This window comes from Anarrhichthys ocellatus, unplaced genomic scaffold (assembly GCF_004355925.1).
Source record: "Anarrhichthys ocellatus isolate YVR2014 unplaced genomic scaffold, GSC_Weel_1.0 scaffold28, whole genome shotgun sequence".
Lineage (NCBI taxonomy): Eukaryota > Metazoa > Chordata > Actinopteri > Perciformes > Anarhichadidae > Anarrhichthys > Anarrhichthys ocellatus.
The window spans coordinates 5,495,183-5,513,364 of record NW_022280058.1 but is presented as its reverse complement, the minus strand read 5'-3'; the positions used below and the strand labels follow the sequence as shown (position 1 = coordinate 5,513,364).

Sequence of the window (18,182 nt, the reverse complement as noted above, 5' to 3'; positions counted from 1 at the left end):
TTTTAATCAATTAAGATCAAAGAGTTTCTTTGAGCTGTTTGTCACAAGAGGTTTGAGTATCAAACACACATTGTCTGTAATAGAATGATGGAGTGAATTTAAACCAATCTGAGCAACTTGACTTTAACACATTTTTAATTATTGTATTTAACAACTCTATTAACATAATTTGTATTTCATCAGCCTCTACAGTCTGAAAAGTTTACAAAACCTGTCAGACAAATGTAGAACATCTTGAGATGTAGTGTTTAGTGGCGGATTGAAACCACCTCAATCAGAACTAGCGTCTGTGATATCCGGTCTATCCCAAGACGAGGATTGTAACCAATTAGATGTAGAGATACAATGGAGACTGGGTCCGCCCACTTACTGTCAAAAAGAAAAACTACTCGCGAACGAGCAGGTTTAAGCTTCGCGAGCGACTTTTGCTCACGCGAGAGTGAATTCTGCTCGCGGAGTGATGTAAAAGCGCTCGTCAAAGTAAAATACGCGCGCGGCTGTTTGATTTTCGCGCGTGCATGGATCTCATTTGCGCTCTCGGATTTTGACAGTGATTTGCCTTCATACTCTGCTTCAGATATTACTCCTAACCGTAACTAACCTTCGCAAAGTGACAGTTGTCTGTCACTTACATGTATTTCTTACTATAACAAACTACAACAACATCCTTGTAACATTCAAAGTAGAAACAGATGTGATTAAAGTTAAACATGTAAATACAAGTGAATATTTAACAGCAAACTGAATTTGGCTCTTACAGGTAGGCTACATTATTTTATGCATATGTAGGCTACCAGAGCCAGATGTCTGGCATCTTTTCTTGGCTGCCAGTTCATTAATATCTGGAGTTAGGTTCTGTGGAAACCCTCACGATGGAGTGAAGGTGTGCATCAGTGAGATGACTCCTGTGTGGGTTTTTGTTCATCTTCATCACAGAGAAAAGCTGCTCACACAGGTATGTGCTTCCAAACATGCAGAGCATTTGAGAAGCATGTAGGCGGTACGCTGGAGGTCTATCAGCTCCACAGGTGCTCTTTCCACGTCAACTGCAAACGGATTGCTGAGCAGTTCAAATTTAAATTTCTGAGGTGCAAAGTCGGTAAATCGCCGAGTGAACTCCGTGCCAAGTGCGCCCAGTTTATCAGCAAAATGCGCAGTCGGGAACACAGCGGTGGAGACTTTTACTGCATCACACATGTCTGTGATCACACGTTCCCGTCCCTGAAGCTGGAGGTTTAGCGCAGTGAGATGCTTCGTCATGTTGCACAAAAAGCCAGCTCACATCGCCACTTTTCGTCCCGGAGCTCTGTGGTGTGGCGGGGCGGGCCAGTTATGATAAACATATGATATTTTCTGGCGGGCCGTTGTACCGAGGACCGCCATTGTCAGCAAAATATGCTGACAATTGAATGACAAGTGTCTAAATGTGTTGATCCTTACTAGGCTTTTCATCTGGGTTATTTTGTCCAGGGCCCAGTTCAGAGTCTGCATTTTTCCTTTTCAAATATGTCTCCATCGCTGTTCCGTCTTGTTACCGCATCCTCTCCCGCGCGTCATTTCATTCTACCGTCCTAAATGAACACGGCCACCTACTTACTGCGCTACCTACTGCCACCCACTGGCATGGAAGAGTATTTGTTACTTAGCCAGCCATTATAATGCAGCTCAGACGCTCAACAATGGCAAAGCATTTGCAACAACTAAATAATATTTTTTTGGACTCATTAAGTGAAATTGGACATTTTCCCACGGCACACCTGGCGATCTCTCACTGCACACTGGTGTGCCGCGGCACAGCGTTTGAAAATCAGTGTTACTGTACAGGGTCGCTACAATATATTTAATTCTAATTACTTGCTCTTTTTCTGAGTGAGTATATAACTGCATTTTGTGAAATTAGCACAAGAAGGGCCAAAGGAAATGTATTGCAATTCTCTTTTTTTTTTAAATTGCCGTTTTTATTTTTGAAGCCTCCACACTGCCCTGATGCTGCTTCTCGTAAAAACTACATTACCCATAATCCTCAACGCTCATAATCTGGTCATTCGGGGAAAAAATGGCGGCGCCCGATCCATCGACAGACCCGAACACAAACATCCCAGAATACGAATACGCTGACGTTAACACCAAAATATTTCACATAGGTTCTTTCAGAAACGAGTGGCTGAACAGACTGAAGCCGAGTAACTACTCCTATCAGCAGGAAGACGAGGACACGTTTGACGCCAACTTCGCTGCGGAGATGAGGATCAGTGCGGAGACCCTGAGCGACCTCAAGTCCATCTGCAGGTAGTCACACCAACGTAAGCTCCACGGTGAGCCTCGTTAGCTCACATTTAGCAACAGTTTACAAAGAGAGAACACGTGTTGTGTCTCATGAAAATGTTTCGACCAGCGGCTCTTCCCTTTTCCTGTCTCTCTACAAGTACAAATACCACAGTGTTAACATCAACGTATACTAAAAGTATCAAAAACGAAAGCACAATGTTGAAACATTTAAACACATTTATGCACAATGTCCCATTTCAGAGTAATGTGTTTATTTTATGTGGACATCACGGTAGCATTAGAATGGTAACTTACTAAGAAGGACCAGCTGCACTTTGTTTAGGGCTTGTCGCGAAACGCCAATTAGCAACACCTGCTACACAGGGGACTTAAAAAAAAAAAGTTGAAATACGAACACAAACATACAAAATACAGGTGTGTCTACAGGGGTGTTAGGTGTGAGAACAGTGCTGTTTCTCTTTTAGCCATTTAGTACGTCTACTAAAAATAATATAGCTGGTAGACCTTCCATAGCTTTGGTCCTTAAATAGAGAAGAAGGATGCAATGAGACAGTTACCGTTTGTGTGTCGACTGTCACTGTGCTTGCTTATTGTGTAGTCATATAGTGATATACTATTATTAAATTATTATTACTAATGCCTTAATTAAAGGCTTCCTTTGGCAGTATTTCATTACATGACGCTCTCATGTTTTTCCTTTCAAGTCCCGATTCACTTCGCTGCCATGCTGAGGATCAGCAGCCGGACACAGAAGTTGTTCCTCCGGACTCAACGCTGAGAACACTCGAGTATGATTCTCCCTCAACCGTCACTATTTATATTGTGTTTCGGATAAACCAACGAGCAGGTAAAACAAAAAAAATAATGGAGTGCTCTGTGATTTGTTTTTAACAGACAAAGAAAAAAAAGACAAGATTACAGAGCTTCTCTAAAAGTCAGCAAGAACAGACACGACCTCTACGCAGATGAACTGGTGGGTCCACTGCAGGAAACAAGATATTTCCTGTCATCTTCATATAATATACTCTCTCTGTGTTTTACAGGAGCGTTTAACTGTCGGTAGGAAACCAGAGGCCGTGGTTGACATGGTGCCTGAAGGGGAAGTCATTCTAACTATCAACGTCTACTACTCGGTTACTTTTGAGAACGTGAGCTTTTACCGCTCTCACCTCCAAATATGACAATGTTATTCTCCTTGGTACTGACATTTTCCTTCCCCCCCCCCCTCCCCCAGTTTAGCACTGCCAGACCCCACATAACTCTGCTGATGACGGGCTCCCACAGCTTGGCAGAGCTCAGGGATGCCATCTGCTGTGTCAGCGACTTGCAAGTGTGCGGAGAGTTCAGCAACACGCCGGACATGGCTCCAGAGTTCATCAGCAAAGTGAGCATGTGTACAGTTCATCTGAAATCACAAGCAATATCTGAACCTCTCTGTATAAGAACTTTACATTAAACGTATCTATTTTCATGTTTTCTGTTTCAGGATCTTTACAAGTCAGCTTTCTTCTTCTTCGAAGGAGTATTCTATACCGACATGCGATACCCCGAGTGTCAGGACATCAGCATGTAAGTTTTTCCACCAATTTATGGTGGAAATGTGAAAACAAAAGTCAGGAGAGAATTCAAAATATAATTTAATATAATGCAGTAAGGCCCACGGGCATTCTGTGTTGCTTTCCAATATTTATTCTCCTGTAGACCAATTCTCATTTATTGTCCTCTCTGCTGAGTCAACACAGATGTATGCGTCATTTTCTCTTCTGTTTTCTTTTTGTGTCTTTAACTTCTTTTAAATATGCATGTGGCACCTATTCATGTCAATGATATTATTGATTTATAAACCCCTGGACTTTAATATTGTTTCAGCAAGATTTCTGCTCACGTTTAAAACTTCCTGCACATTGTTTTCTCAAGATGTCGAAGATTAAGTCGTGAGATTTTGAGAGAAAAAAGTTGTAATATTACTTGAATAAAGTCGCAGTTTAATGAGAATAAAGTTATAATATTTAAAGAGAAAAAAAAAATCGACCCGCCCTATAAAACCAAAATGAACAGAAAACACTTCTGATCAGGCATACATGTCACCGTTGTGTGGCTTGTTGTCCACAAAAAAGTTAACTTCACCACCTCTGATAAAATGCAGGCTAGATCCGCCTTATTGTAAACATTCAACGCCCCTCCTGCTGCTGCTGCTGCCTGCTCTCGTCCACTTTCCAGGCGAGGTGCAGTTCATCTCGAACGAGCCTAATATCGTCATCGGTTGAAAAAAAAAAATCCAAGATAATGCAACCTCACACCTAGATGCCACCAAATTCAACACACTGGTCCTTGAGAATCCCTTTATTTCCGAGAGGAGAAGATTTGATACTGCTCTCATATTTGTGGTTTAAGCAGGAGTTACAGTGATTAGCTAGCTTAGCATAAAGACTGGAGCTAGCCTGGCTCTCTCCAAAGTTTTAAGGATACGCCGACACACAAGTGCAGACTTTCTTCTGAAAATCAATTTCCAGTGAATGGAGTATTATCGGATTTTGGTGTCTACATTATAGGCCCAGTATGTAATAGCATAATATTTGATTTATTTCATTTTAGTGTGTTGTGGCGACCTTAACGTGCAAGAGGAATGTGGCTTTCTGTTAAACTTTTCCGTTTAGTGATTCGAGAACCTGTGAACCCTCATCAAAAGTCCTGCTGTGTTTTAGTTAATAGCCTGTGTGCAATAATACGATATCTACCTGCAGGCCATGAGTGAAATCGACAAAAGTTCAACAAAAATATGTTCTTTGTAAATAACACTGTGGCGTTGTTAACACTGCAGCTCATGCGATCAGCTTCTGATTGAACACGGACATCTTGGTTTAGAGGGTTTTCATTGAAGCCTTGGCCCCTTGTTTACCGGAGTTACAGCCACATTTACTAAAATTATGAATCATGCTCACAATTAGATCAAAGGGAATGGTCTAATATTTGGGGAAGAACATTGAACTTCCATCCTCACTAGGGAAAGCATTGTTGAAGAAATAATGTGTGACCATAAAACAACAAAAACATATTCTCCGAATGAACAGCTCAAAAGATACCAGATACTGGAAGTTTTGATTTAACTTTAAAATAAACAGACCTGTCTTTGATAATCTCGTCATGTCCCTTCTGGGTGTTTATGCTACAGGACTGTCATTGAATGGGCAAAGTCCCACAACTTCCCACCCTACAGCCAAGCCAGGATGGAAGACACAAGATTTGCCGGTTTGAAAGTCAAAGTGGGCTTCCCGTACCTCTACTGTCATCAGGGAGACTGCGAACATCTCGTCATCATCACAGACGTCAGGTCAGTGCTGTGCTTTCCGGATTTTTCACGATTCCCGCGGATCCTTAAAAAGTCTTAAAAGTCATTGAATACATTCATCTACAAATAAAGGCCTCCATTGGTATTAAAATGTCTGACATCAGTCATTCAGAAGTCTTAAAAATGCTAAGACATGGGAAGTATAATTTTATGAATCTTTTCAAATCAATTTAAAATCTGTAAATAATTAGTAACAGCTACTTGTTAAAATAATTTACTGAATGCCTCTTGCAAGACCGTCACGCAGATCAGGATAGCGGCACCAACAACACTGACAAAAGGCTCGGTGTATTTTGAGCAGGAAGTGTTTGAGACTCTGCACGATGAGAATCAAGGCAGTGGAATCCTCCATGCAGAGGGAGGCTGAGTCTTTTTGCATTCGATCTTAATGTGGAGAGAGTTTATGTGCTCGTCTAAAATGTATAGCAGAAAAACGCTATATGGACACTAGGGCTGCATGATTAATCGAATTTTAATCGCGATCACGTTTTTGGCTGCCACAATTAAATGAGCATGATCGTCTGCGATATTGACGTTTAAATGCGTGCTCTGCTACAAATCGAATCAAGCGCTTCCTCAACTAACAGTCAGCCAACCACTTGGGGGAGAACGAGATGGGAGGTGTCATGCGCGCACCCTGCAGCGGCAGCCTAAAAGAAAGTTCTGTCTGCAGTCGACTCCGGTATTAGTAGACGAGTAGAGAGACAGACAACAGAACAGAGAGCAGACGGTCACGGGTGTCGTGTGAAAGGTCAATCAAATGTCAGGAGCAGAAGGCGCGGAGCTAGCCCCTCGACAAGGATCATCATCCGTTGTCTGGAAGTTTTTTGGATTTAGGGCAAGTGATGTTAACCAAGAACAAATCATATGCACAGAGTGCGTTAGAGTTGTGTCTGCGCCGCATAGCAATACAACTAACTTGTTCAACCACCCGAAAAATCACCACAAACCACAGTACGACGAATGCATTAAGGCCAAAGCTAACGTTACCTCACTGAATCTCCGTCCATGTCCAACTTCAACCCAGAAAACCATAACAGTGACCCTGCATAGCGCGACAGCGTATCCATCCACCTCCCAAAGACACGCTGAAATAACGGATGCAATCGCATTTCATTTGGCCAAAGACATGTGTCCAATAAATACTGTGCGCAATGAAGGCTTCAGAAAAATGGTCAAGACACTAGACAAGAGATACGTGATCCCCTTGCGCAATTATTTCTGCGATGGCATATTTATTTTTAGTTAGCCCTTTATTTTGGGTAAAAAATTTTCTACAGGTGAATAAGAACCGTATAAGTTTTATTTTGATGCAAAGACGTACATTAGCTGGAATGTAGCACAACATGGAAGTGAAAGCAATGCTCTGTTGATTTAATTTTGGGTGAAAAGTGTTGATACTATTTTATTTATATTTTCCTTCTACGAGATGCACTGTGCCTGATGCATTAGCCAGAATGTAGCACAACAATGGAAGTGGAAGCAGTGTTCTTGTTCATTTAAATGTGAAAGTGCAATAAAAAGATGTTGTCCCTAAAATTAATGAATAATCGTGATAAATAATCGTGATCGCAATATTGATCAAAATAATCGTGATTATGATTTTGGCCATAATTGTGCAGCCCTAATGGACACAGCCTGAGAAACACAACCCTCCAACCGACGCCTGATATTTCCCAGTTCTATTCCAGTTTCTGTGCCCTCGTCTCCACAACACGAAGTAATTAATGTGTTTTTTTCCCTTCAATTTTGGTTATGAAGTTAGTTTTAATGGTGTGTAGTGTGTAGGATTTGGCGGCATCTAGCAGTGAGGTTGCAACTTTCATCCAACTGAATCTTCTCCCTTGTGCCAAACGTGTAGCAGGACTACAGTTGGCAGACACGAAAACGTGAATGGCTCTTTCTAGAGCCACTGTTTGGTTTGTCCATTCTGGGCTACTGTAGAAACATGGCGGCCAGCTCTGTGAAGAGGACCTGCGCTGTGTGTAGATATAAACGTCATTACATCATTCTGATGTAATGAAAACATAACAATTCTTATTTTCAGGTGATTACACACTAAAGAAAACACTTATTATATTGCATTACTTCCAATAGATCCTCCTAAATGCTACATACTGTTCCTTTAAAATGATTTCCCTCTGAGTGGCCCCAGTGAAATATCTCTACATACAGTTGTGTGAAAAAGTGTTTGCCCCCTTCCTGATTTCTTATTTTTTTGCATGTTTGTCACACTTAAATGTTTCAGATCATCAAACAAATTTAAATATTAGACAAAGATAACACAAGTAAACACAAAATGCAGTTTTTAAATGGTTTTTATTATTAAGGGGAAAAAAAAATCCAAACCTACATGGCCCTGTGTGAAAAAGTGATTGCCCCCCCCCCCTGTTAAAACATAAATTAACTGTGGTTTATCACATCTTTGGAATGCTGAGTTCAATTTCTCTAGCCACACCCAGGCCTGATTACTGCCACACCTGTTCTCAATCAAGAAATTACTTAAATAGGACCTGCCTGACAAAGTGAGGTAGACCAAAAGATCCTCAAAAGCTAGAAATCATGCTGCTATCCAAAGAAATTCAGGAACAAATGACAAACAAAGTAATTGAGATCTATCAGTCTGGAAAAGGTTACAGAGCCATTTCTAAAGCTTTGGGACTCCAGCGAACCACAGTGAGAGCCATTATCCACAAATGGCGAAAACATGGAACAGTGGTGAACCTTCCCAGGAGTGGCCGGCCGACCAAAATTACCCCAAGAGCGCAGCGACGATTCATCCAAGAGGTCACAAAAGACCCCAGAACAACATCCAAAGAACTGCAGGCCTCACTTGCCTCAATTAAGGTCAGTGTTCATGACTTTTTGGAAGGTGTATGTCCCATTCCATCTGGCGTAACAGTAACACGGCATTTCAGAAAACGAACATCATACCAACAGTGAAATATGGTGGTGGTAGTGTGATAGTCTGGGGCTGTTTTGCTGCTTCAGGACCTGGAAGACTTGCTGTGGTAAATGGAACCATGAATTCTGCTGTCTACCAAACAATCCTGAAGGAGAATGTCCGGCCATCTGTTTGTGACCTCAAGCTGAAGCGCACTTGGGTTCTGCAGCAGGACAATGATCCAAAACACACCAGCAAGTCCACCTCTGAATGGCTTAAGAAAAACAAAATGAAGACTTTGGAGTGGCCTAGTCAAAGTCCTGACCTGAATCCGATTGAGATGCTGTGGCATGACCTTAAAAAGGCGGTTCATGCTCGAAAACCCTCCAATGTGGCTGAATTACAATTCTGCAAAGATGAGTGGGCCAAAATTCCTCTACAGCGCTGTAAAAGACTCATTGCCAGTTATTGCAAACGCTTCATTGCAGTTGTTGCTGCTAAGGGTGGCCCAACCAGTTATTAGGTTTAGGGGGCAATCACTTTTTCACACAGGGCCATGTAGGTTTGGATTTTTTTTCCCCCTTAATAATAAAAACCTTCATTTAAAAACTGCATTGTGTGTTTACTTGTGTTATCTTTGTCTAATATTTAAATTTGTTTGATGATCTGAAACATTTAAGTGTGACAAACATGCAAAAAAATAAGAAATCAGGAAGGGGGCAAACACTTTTTCACACAACTGTATACAAGATTAATTTATATTTCATAGTCAATGAAACCTAATGACTTTGAGGAATTTTTACTTGAGTGCCACCCGCAGGTTGACATCTGTTTAGTCTACAACCGCTAGCATGGCTGGAGACTGTTGACATCTTGTTCTACAGCCTACATCGTGACCGCTTTTAATGCACGCTCTCTCATCGGTCACGTGGGAATATCGACATAAATACCATGTTCATTAGTCAAACTTAACGCATACTTCTGTCCACCTTGATTAACTTGTGCTGCTTGCTCATCACAACAATGTTAAAATTGACAATATCTAATGCCAATATGAGATACACCTAGACACTTGTACAAGTATTTGTTGTCTTCATGAAGCTCTTCACTGACGGTCCAAGAACCTTTTTTTCTTGCTACCACGACATGAATTGGCTGCTTGTTTTGCGTTGGAAGCACATACTGGTATGGGAAATGGCATGATCAAGCCACTGAACATGCCCTCTACCTAAATAAACTTCACCGCCACAACAATTATACATTGTCTGATATGTCGACACATGGCCCGCAACACGACCCTCTCTGAATGTCTTATGACTTCAACCTTTTGAAATAAAGCCCTTCGTTGTCAGACAAGATCTGACTGCTCTCACAAGACTTTCTAGCTCTGAGAAATCGTAATTATCCAAGGTGATTTACGGTTTTCATGAAAGCCGCTCTTAATATCACACAGGACACAGATGTGTCACATCTCAGGCTCTAAACGAATGTTCCCTCTTTTTGTACACGTTGCAGACTGACCCATGCCAACGACTGCCTGGACAAGAAGCTGTACCCACTTCTCACACACAAGCACAGGGTCACCACCCAGAAGTGTGCCGTGTGCCACGTCTACATCGGAAGGTGGGTCAAAAAAGTGCTCTGGTGTTCTTAAACTGTGAACACGAGTTTACCATCCCCGACTCTTTCCAGGTGGCTCACAACCAACGACCAGTTTGCTGCGAGTGACCCGTGTCTCTTCTGTGACAAGTGCTTCCGGATGCTGCACTACGACGCTCAAGGCAACAAGATAGGAGATTTCATGGCCTATCCTTATGTGGACCGTGGTGCATTCAACTAATTTATTTTCTTTGGATCAGATCACTTATTTATGCTGCGTAATAGACTGCAATGTTTTATATCTCAAAGAGAAATGTATATATTGTTTCAAAATAAACACGTTTTTGCACAATAATGCTTACATTTTTACTGACTGTTTGAAATCAACTAACATTTATTGGAAAGTGTTTAATGTTCATTTTTAAATATTCATTAAACGCACAAATCTTGGAAAAAATATTCTTAGTTATATTTAGTTTAACCGTCAAATATTCAGCTTGTATGCTTCATCAAGACTGTTTTGGTATGGTTTGATAGTGACTTGGCACCAACAGTCAGATTTTGATGCACATTTATGACTGGTTACCACTCACTTCAAACCTGTGAGAATAGCACAAACATACAGAAGACTTGTGAACCGATCATCCCAAGAAGCTCATTGAGGAAATCCATTTCTAGTAACCTAAAGGAACAAATACAACTTGATAGCAATAGCAACATAACAGCAATAACCCCGGTAGTTAAAAATCTAATTTCATCAATAGAGAAAGATCTTTGAGTTGTTCTGTACAACCACAACAGCAATGTTTAAGATTGCCACATGATCTTCATGCAATCATTGAGAATATAAGATTAAAAAGACAAGGATTATTTTCTGCACTACTTTTTTATTGGATGCTGGAACAGACGGGCACAAAAATACTCTTATTTACATCTACGTTAAAAATGAAACTTTTAAAACAAGACACTTGAACATGTTTGAGAAAACTTTGGCAAACTAGAAATCTTTAAAAATGTTAATGTAGCCAATATTATTGAACACGGGAATGGCACTTCTAACTAAAACTAAGCATCTGTACTTCAATACACTAAGTGAAGTTAAGATCGAACTGTAGATTCTCTTAATGTCAAACTATTTAAATGCATATGCAATGATCGAGGACATGAAAAGCCATCTACTCCACCAGTGAGAAATAGGACCAGTTGGTACTAATCATGTCTCTAAGGTCAAAGTGCTGCAGATTTATTTCTAACTCTCTACACAGTCATTACTCAAATTCAACAGGTGTGACAGATTGTGTAATATTTACCTTTTTAAAGACACAAAGTAAAAATAAAAAAGGCAGTCGGTCTATCTGGGGAGTGGAAACCAGTGATCACTATCAGTCATCAAAAGGAGCTGAACCGTTGGTCAGCCCGGTTTGAACAAAGCAGCAAATGTCTTCTTTCCTCCGGGCACGTAGGACACTCAAGCGGACTCTTCCTGAGCTTTTGGGGCACTACAGTCAGAAAATGAAGAAATGGGTTAAGGCAGTATCAGCAGTGTGGTGTAGCAGCTTCTTTTACTAAGCTGCTGCCGTTGTCCGAAAAATATAAAAAAAACATTGATGAGCCACACTTTCAGTTCAATGAACATGGTTGCTGTAGTTCACCTTGAGTCAATCCCACATGGCCACATACATTGTGTCCCGACACTTAACTACTCGCTAGAGCACCAAATGTGTATTAATCCACACCTTAAAATAGTCCCTAACAAAAGCACGGTTTACTGCAGTTTGAGTAACATTTGCTGGAAACTACAATACCCAGCGCTTTTAGAAAATGACTGACCCTTTCAAAATATGTAACTTAAAATCTTTAAAATAAGATTCATGGTGGGCTTGTGGCAACTGAGTGACAGACTAATATGGGATTTGCAAACAATAAGAAAAACATAGCGTAAAGCCAGCATTATACTTAAAGATATTGTTTCTTCTCTATGCCTGTATGTTCTTGCTTTTATACTGTAACTGTTATTTTCTTCATATATTAAAACTGGAATTATAGCTTCGCAGTTGTATGCTTCCACCAACCAGTCAAGTTGTAGTTTACATCCATCATTTTAGACATTTGTTATAAAATTGTCATGATTAGCAGATTAATGAATGAAAAACATGTTGACCTCCAACTTGCAATCAGTTCATCAGTGAGAGACGAGGTCGTTTGTGCCCGATGTAATGGAACTTCTCCACCAGGCATTCCTGAGATATCGCGTTCACCAGAATGGGACGGACTACCCGTAAAGCATAATGTGGTCGGCGGCGCAGAGGCATAAAAACAGAGATAGAACAAAATAGATTTGCACCGATGTCGCAGGTGTGCAGGTGTTGGGTGAACTACCTGTGATTTTCTCCCACCGAGGTGTCCTCAAGAGGCCTCTCTCTCTCCGCGTCCTGCCTCTTCTCTTCGGGGCCGATATCACCATTTGTCATCTTGTCTTTTGTGGTGCACAGACAGACAGAAAGAGAGAGAGAGAGACAGGCTCAGTCAGACAGAACATCACCCCAGACCTAAAACACCGCAGAGAGGAGAACTCGCAGGAGCATGTGATGGCACACGCTGAGCTCCGGTCCTAAATGAGATCAACATGATTTTCCATCCATTTGGCATGGCTTACTGTAGAAAGAGACCTTTCACAGAGATGATTTTAAGTGGAAGTGTAGCACGTACACAGATAAAGTGAGTCAATAGAGCATGGATGTGTTCCTACTAAGAATGTTAACCACAGTGATCCTATGATGTCCTCCTGGGAGAGATAGAGGAAACTAAAAGCTTCAATGTCTCTGTTGTCTGGTTTTCATATTTGACTCGGTTGGTAATATAATCAATAACCAGCAGGCACGCATTATGACATAACTTCTATCACCTGACCGAGCCATCTCTCACTGTACCAGCTGCCATGTGCTGAAGTACTGCCAGCTCTATTTTGTTTTACATATGAATATTATAAATATAAATTATGATAACCAGCACGCTTGCACCGTGCAAGTCTGGAGCGTGAGAGAAGTGTTTTTAATAGTAAGGTTTTAGAGAAGTGTTTGAGAAGTACTCAGCTCGGATGAGACTCGGATTAGAGAGCGTTTTGATATAGTTTTGCGGTTCAAGGCGGCCTCCGTTTACTGCAATTATTCAAAACCTCTCTCCCATTTCTGATCCTCTGATCACCATGGAGGTACTTTCTGGGTGAAGTACATTTCTTTAACATGGCTCGGCATTCACATTTACACCGACCTAAATGTGTCCAATGAAATCATGAACAGCTGGGTAAATAGCTGTATGGACTGAGAGAAAAAACTCTGACCGGAAAAATACTAAAGCTGGTTTAGAAAGATTCTGTAACACCAGAGACACAAAGTGTGTCCTGATGAAAATTCATTTTAACAAGTTATACTGCAGCAGCGGTGAACAACGCATACAGAGGGAGCCGAAGTCTCAAGGACTCACAAATACTTCTGGTGATCAAACTCTTTAGTCGTTCACCCTTTTTTGTTGAACCACTCACCCATGTGACCAGCACTAGAAACAAGCAGCTCGAGTAAAATAGAAAAGGTCCCTTAAATAATCCCTTAAATAATTCTTTAAGCAGAATTAATAATAGCTTGTTGCATTGGCATAAAAACTAAATCCGGAACATCTGATAATTATCAGTGTGTCATCATTTTAGGTGATAAGAGGTCTTAAATGTATCGTATGTACCTACAGTCATTTCTTCACGGAGAATACTATTACGTCTGAAATTTCGAATTTGTTCTTAAACTTACTGAACAAATGGTATTTGTACACCAAAAGTACTTGCTGTACGATAGTAAACAAAAAAAAAAAAAAAAAAAAAAAAAGTACCCGAGTTGTTTTCCTTGGCTTGCTCCACTCTCTTCAGTGCTCCTTTCTTGGCCTCCTCGTGCTGCCGTTGTTCAGCTAAAGACTTGTTGAGCACCTGGCTGAGCACACAGTCGCCTTCTCCAACCAGAAACATGCTCTTGAACTTGTTGTACAACATGGTGGCCTTGTCCATGATGTCCTGGCTGGCCTTGAATCTGCGGATCTAGAAGACGGATTAAACAACGAGCGTGGGTTTTGATTGGTTCAACTTGAAAACAGTCGTACTTTAGCTGGATTGTGGACGGCGTACCTTCTTGAGGGTGGCGATGAGTTCACTGTGCTTCTGCAGGTGCTGGGTTGTCACTTGAAGCGCACCGATGTCGTCTAATGCGTCCAAGCACTTCTTCACATCCTGGTGAGGCGGGAGCACGAGGGCCGTGGACAAGAGTGAAGCAAGCAAAAGTAAAAATAAAAGACGTGAAGGCATTTAGAAGTATACATTTAGATGAATGGACAAACATGGATGAAACAATCCGAAGCAAAATGCAAAGACGGTTTTGTTAGTTCAGTGCATGAAGGGGAATATGAAGAAAACATTGATTTGCAAAGTTGTCAGAGGAGAACGTTGACGTGTTGCGTTTATGATCCAACTTACAGGGTTGTCTATTTTCAGTGAGATCTTGATTTCACTGTGGAGTCTCTGGAGCTTCAACTCAGTTGACATTTCTGTGGAAAAGAAAACATCATGATGGAAATGGTTTCGCTTAACTAAACGTTCTTAATCCAACGTAAGTGTGGATTTAAGAATGATTTCCGTTTCAAAAACATGTTTCGGGAAACGCAACAGCTTTTTAAATTTGGGTTTTTGGGCTACAGCGTTGTATTGCGAATAAAGCTCAGACTTTTCCCCTGTTTTCAGCTGCACAGACGACTGTAATCTCAATACCTGTTATGTAATTAAATTCTAATAGGGAGATTTCAGGATTGCATTTTGATGTTTGAACAGCACTCACCCTTTTTCTTGACTCCTGTCCTCTCCTCATTTTTCTTCCCATCATCTTTGTTTGGCCTGCAAGACAGAATAACCAAACCATGTCAGAAATATATCTATACCTCTGCTAATGCTAAGTTGACATCTTAAATAGTGTTATAAATAGAGTCAACATGATAAGCTGATGATTGTACTTTGTTATTCATGTTTTTTTCTATATTGGGTTTCGTATGAATACGTACTCTCTTAATTCATCGGCTTTCCGTCGCCGCACATCTTTGTCCATTTCGGAGTTTTGGTGTTTCTTTCTGCCTTTGTTTTTCTGAGATTAAAAGAAATCAAAATCATGTGCATGAAAGCATCACACCGACTGTTCACCCAAATTTCTGAAAAGGAGGAATCGTGCTGGACTCGACGCCTGCCTCTTCATCGTCAGAGCCTGAGGAGCTGTCGTCCTTCTTCTTCTTCTTGGCTTCAGGCTCCTTCACCTCTGCTTCCTTTCCTTTGCTGTCCTCCTTCTTTCTCTTCTCCTCGTCTCCACTCTTGGACTTGTCCTCTGCTGCCCTCTTTCTCTTTCTCTCTGACTCGGCAGTGTCCCTAAATGTGAGAGAAAGGGTCTGATAAGAGGCTAAGGGTCAGCTCCCTCTACAGTGCCAATTTGACAAACTTGTGATCAAAACGAAAGAATATAAGCATTCATTCTTACTTGTAGGATCAGATAATTCAACGCCCGCCACCCAAGCAAAGGTGGTGTACAAGAAACACACACGTATGTGAGCATTTTCCATTGTGTGTACATTTGATGTTAATTTTCATGTAGTTACATTTCACTTCCTGAGCCTTGCTGGTCCTGCTGGAGCAAAAGTAACTTCTCACTTTTGGGTTTCCTGCCTCTTCGTTTAGGAACTTCTGCACCTGGTCACAAAAACACACATTCTAAATCCAGTTTATGCACATGCAGAGCTGAATGACAAAAATTCTACTTACAGTGGAAACAAAATCAGATACAGTGCAAATACGGCCTACCTGAGGGACTAACAGGACTAACAGGAGCATCGTGTTTTTCAGTCTCCTGCTCAGCATCACTCTGGAAAAAAAGAAAAGAAAGATGATAACATACCATCTTATGAAATGCATTTTCATAGCTTGTATACTCACTGAAGGCAAACACATTAATACACACTACCAACCTTTTTCTTTCTCCCTCTCTTGGGTTTAGGAACAGCGGTAGATTCTTTCTTTGCCGAGCCCTAAAATGAGACACCTTTTGTTAACGTCATCACACTCTATGATCTTGACTTCTGTCTTTATAGAGTTCTTCGGTACAACATCTGCTAAAATCAAAGCAGTCAGCTTTGCATAAATTCAGTTGTTCTTGGACAATTTGATCTGCGTTTTCACCTTCTGCTTAACAAGCTGAATTTAAAGGTCTGGTTCAATAGCACCATCTAGTGTAATAACTGATATTACACAGTTATTAAATGTGCCAGTGTTTCATTAACAATGGCTGTGACCAAATTCCGAACATGGTACATACTATTTATAGTATACAGGGTATGAAGTTATTATACAGAAAAAAAATCTGTATACTTAACCGTCAATACTGACAAAAATGTAACGATAACACTTTTAGTGTTTCTGAAGCCGTTTCTGAATTTATTTTAATTTCTTTGCAGCTGTGAGCAGTTCCATTTGGTTTACGCATTGCGGAAATTGCATTAACAAAAAAAAGCATACTTTTTAGAATTCATACTTGAGTTTTGTGTATATTGTTAGGAATTGGGACACTGCTTATGACTTCAGAAATATTTAAATATTGCAGAGACAAAAGGGGGGGAAATGTAAAAAAAAAAAAAAAAGAAAAAGAGTCCGTCTCATCCTGAGCAAAATACATACCGAGTCACAACTTACCTTTCTCCAAAGCACACAGAAAGCCATGCAAAAATAAAACAACATCAACCAATTGCAAACAGTAGCTTTGTGAGTGTGTGGACAGGCAAAGGCTGGAAATGGAAAGCAATAACACAAGTTTCAGGGTGGTCTCGGTGAGATAAAACCGAGAAGAAGAAACCCCACGCCCCCCAAATATTTTTTGTCATCGTCACACAAACAGTTCATGTCCTAAACCTAAATCAATTTGACCAGGACAAAGCTGTGCCTACCGGATGTTATTCATAAATAACGTTTAGAAGTGTGAGGGATTTAAGTTTTAAAAGCTCCTAATGATGGATATTATGTGCATATACAGTGCATTTACTTGTAGGAGTTTGAACCAAGTAGTGTGCTTGAGTGTCTGTGTGATCAGGTTTGAGGAATGTGCAGGAGCGAGGGGGGTTGTGTGAAAGTGGCTGGCTGAGGTGTTAAGAGTAACAATGGGGCATCGGCCCAGGAGGGGCTTGTTGGACTTCAGCCAATCAATGAGCTGATCGATGAGCTGAGAAATGTAACTTTGGAGGGACAAAGGCTCTTCGAAATGGCAGGAGAGATTCAGACCTCCTCCTGAGCATGGGGCAGACATGTATGTCGTGTGGCCTGGACAGGGCCTCACTTTCATTTTATATGTTTGTTTTGTTATTAATAGTGTGATTCGGTTTGTATCTGTTTTATGCTTCTTGGATAATAAATCCATTTGAGTTTGACTTAAACCTGCTGTTGTGTTTTGGAGGCGATTGAGAGCACATGGCTGCAGGAAGGGGGGGCGATTTCTCTCTGTGTCCAGAAGTTCGGACCCAACAGACGCAACACAGAGACGGACAGAAATAATCACCTCAGTGACATCGACACAGAAAACCCAGACCAGGCACTCTAATCAAAACATCAAGCACCCATTCCAGTTTGTGGCCGCCGACAAGAAGTCAAACAGAAACAAACCACCAATTGAACAAAACCACCAAGTCTCGCATGCTTTCCCACAGGGAGAGGGGGAGGCGACCTGCGCCGCTTTCCCAGCATGCAAAGTACGTACATCCTGGTTCTGAGGACCCTGCTCAGAGATCAGAGACCCTTCCTCCTCCTCCTCCTCCTCCTCCTCATCATCATTCTCATTCTCCTGCTCAGCCTCACTTCCTGGAACCTGAATGCACCCAAGACACAGCATAGGACGCAGTGTGGTGGTGTAAACAAGTCTTGAAAGGGAGAAAAGTTAGCGAGTATCCTGCTCTTCCCCACACACACACACACACACACACACACACACACACACACACACACAC

At 41.2% G+C, this 18,182-nt stretch overlaps 2 protein-coding genes across 3 annotated transcripts in view; one reads left to right on the top strand and one right to left on the bottom strand.

Moving 5' to 3' along the window:
- Positions 1–2,056: 2,056 nt before the first annotated feature.
- On the top strand, positions 2,057–12,031 carry snapc3 (small nuclear RNA activating complex, polypeptide 3). Its single transcript, XM_031863331.1, has 9 exons — positions 2,057–2,289; positions 2,994–3,077; positions 3,184–3,262; positions 3,333–3,437; positions 3,524–3,673; positions 3,776–3,858; positions 5,462–5,620; positions 10,038–10,145; positions 10,215–12,031. The coding sequence occupies exons 1-9, from the start codon at positions 2,057–2,059 to the stop codon at positions 10,360–10,362; spliced, it is 1,149 nt and encodes a 382-aa protein (XP_031719191.1). The 3' UTR covers positions 10,363–12,031.
- Positions 9,811–18,182, bottom strand: part of psip1a (PC4 and SFRS1 interacting protein 1a) — a 10,506-nt gene continuing 2,134 nt past the window's right edge. The window contains exons 6-17 of one of the 2 annotated variants that reach the window (XM_031863329.1): positions 17,936–18,043; positions 16,161–16,220; positions 15,997–16,057; positions 15,795–15,885; positions 15,393–15,567; positions 15,213–15,292; positions 14,993–15,048; positions 14,635–14,705; positions 14,290–14,391; positions 14,001–14,202; positions 12,501–12,597; positions 9,811–11,620 (exon numbers count right to left, since the gene is read on the bottom strand). In XM_031863329.1, coding sequence (XP_031719189.1) covers positions 11,590–11,620; positions 12,501–12,597; positions 14,001–14,202; positions 14,290–14,391; positions 14,635–14,705; positions 14,993–15,048; positions 15,213–15,292; positions 15,393–15,567; positions 15,795–15,885; positions 15,997–16,057; positions 16,161–16,220; positions 17,936–18,043 — 1,134 coding nt within the window. In that variant the 3' untranslated portion in view covers positions 9,811–11,589. The remainder of the gene's footprint in view (positions 11,621–12,500; positions 12,598–14,000; positions 14,203–14,289; positions 14,392–14,634; positions 14,706–14,992; positions 15,049–15,212; positions 15,293–15,392; positions 15,568–15,794; positions 15,886–15,996; positions 16,058–16,160; positions 16,221–17,935; positions 18,044–18,182) is intronic. The other variant, XM_031863330.1, reaches the window with a different exon arrangement.

Coding starts and splice junctions, on each gene's coding strand:
- snapc3 (XM_031863331.1), top strand. CDS start 2,057: ATGGCGGCGCCCGATCCATCGACAGACCCGAACACAAACATCCCAGAA. Junction 5,621..10,037: donor GTCATCATCACAGACGTCAG/GTCAGTGCTGTG, acceptor TACACGTTGCAG/ACTGACCCATGCCAACGACT. Junction 10,146..10,214: donor TGCCACGTCTACATCGGAAG/GTGGGTCAAAAA, acceptor GACTCTTTCCAG/GTGGCTCACAACCAACGACC.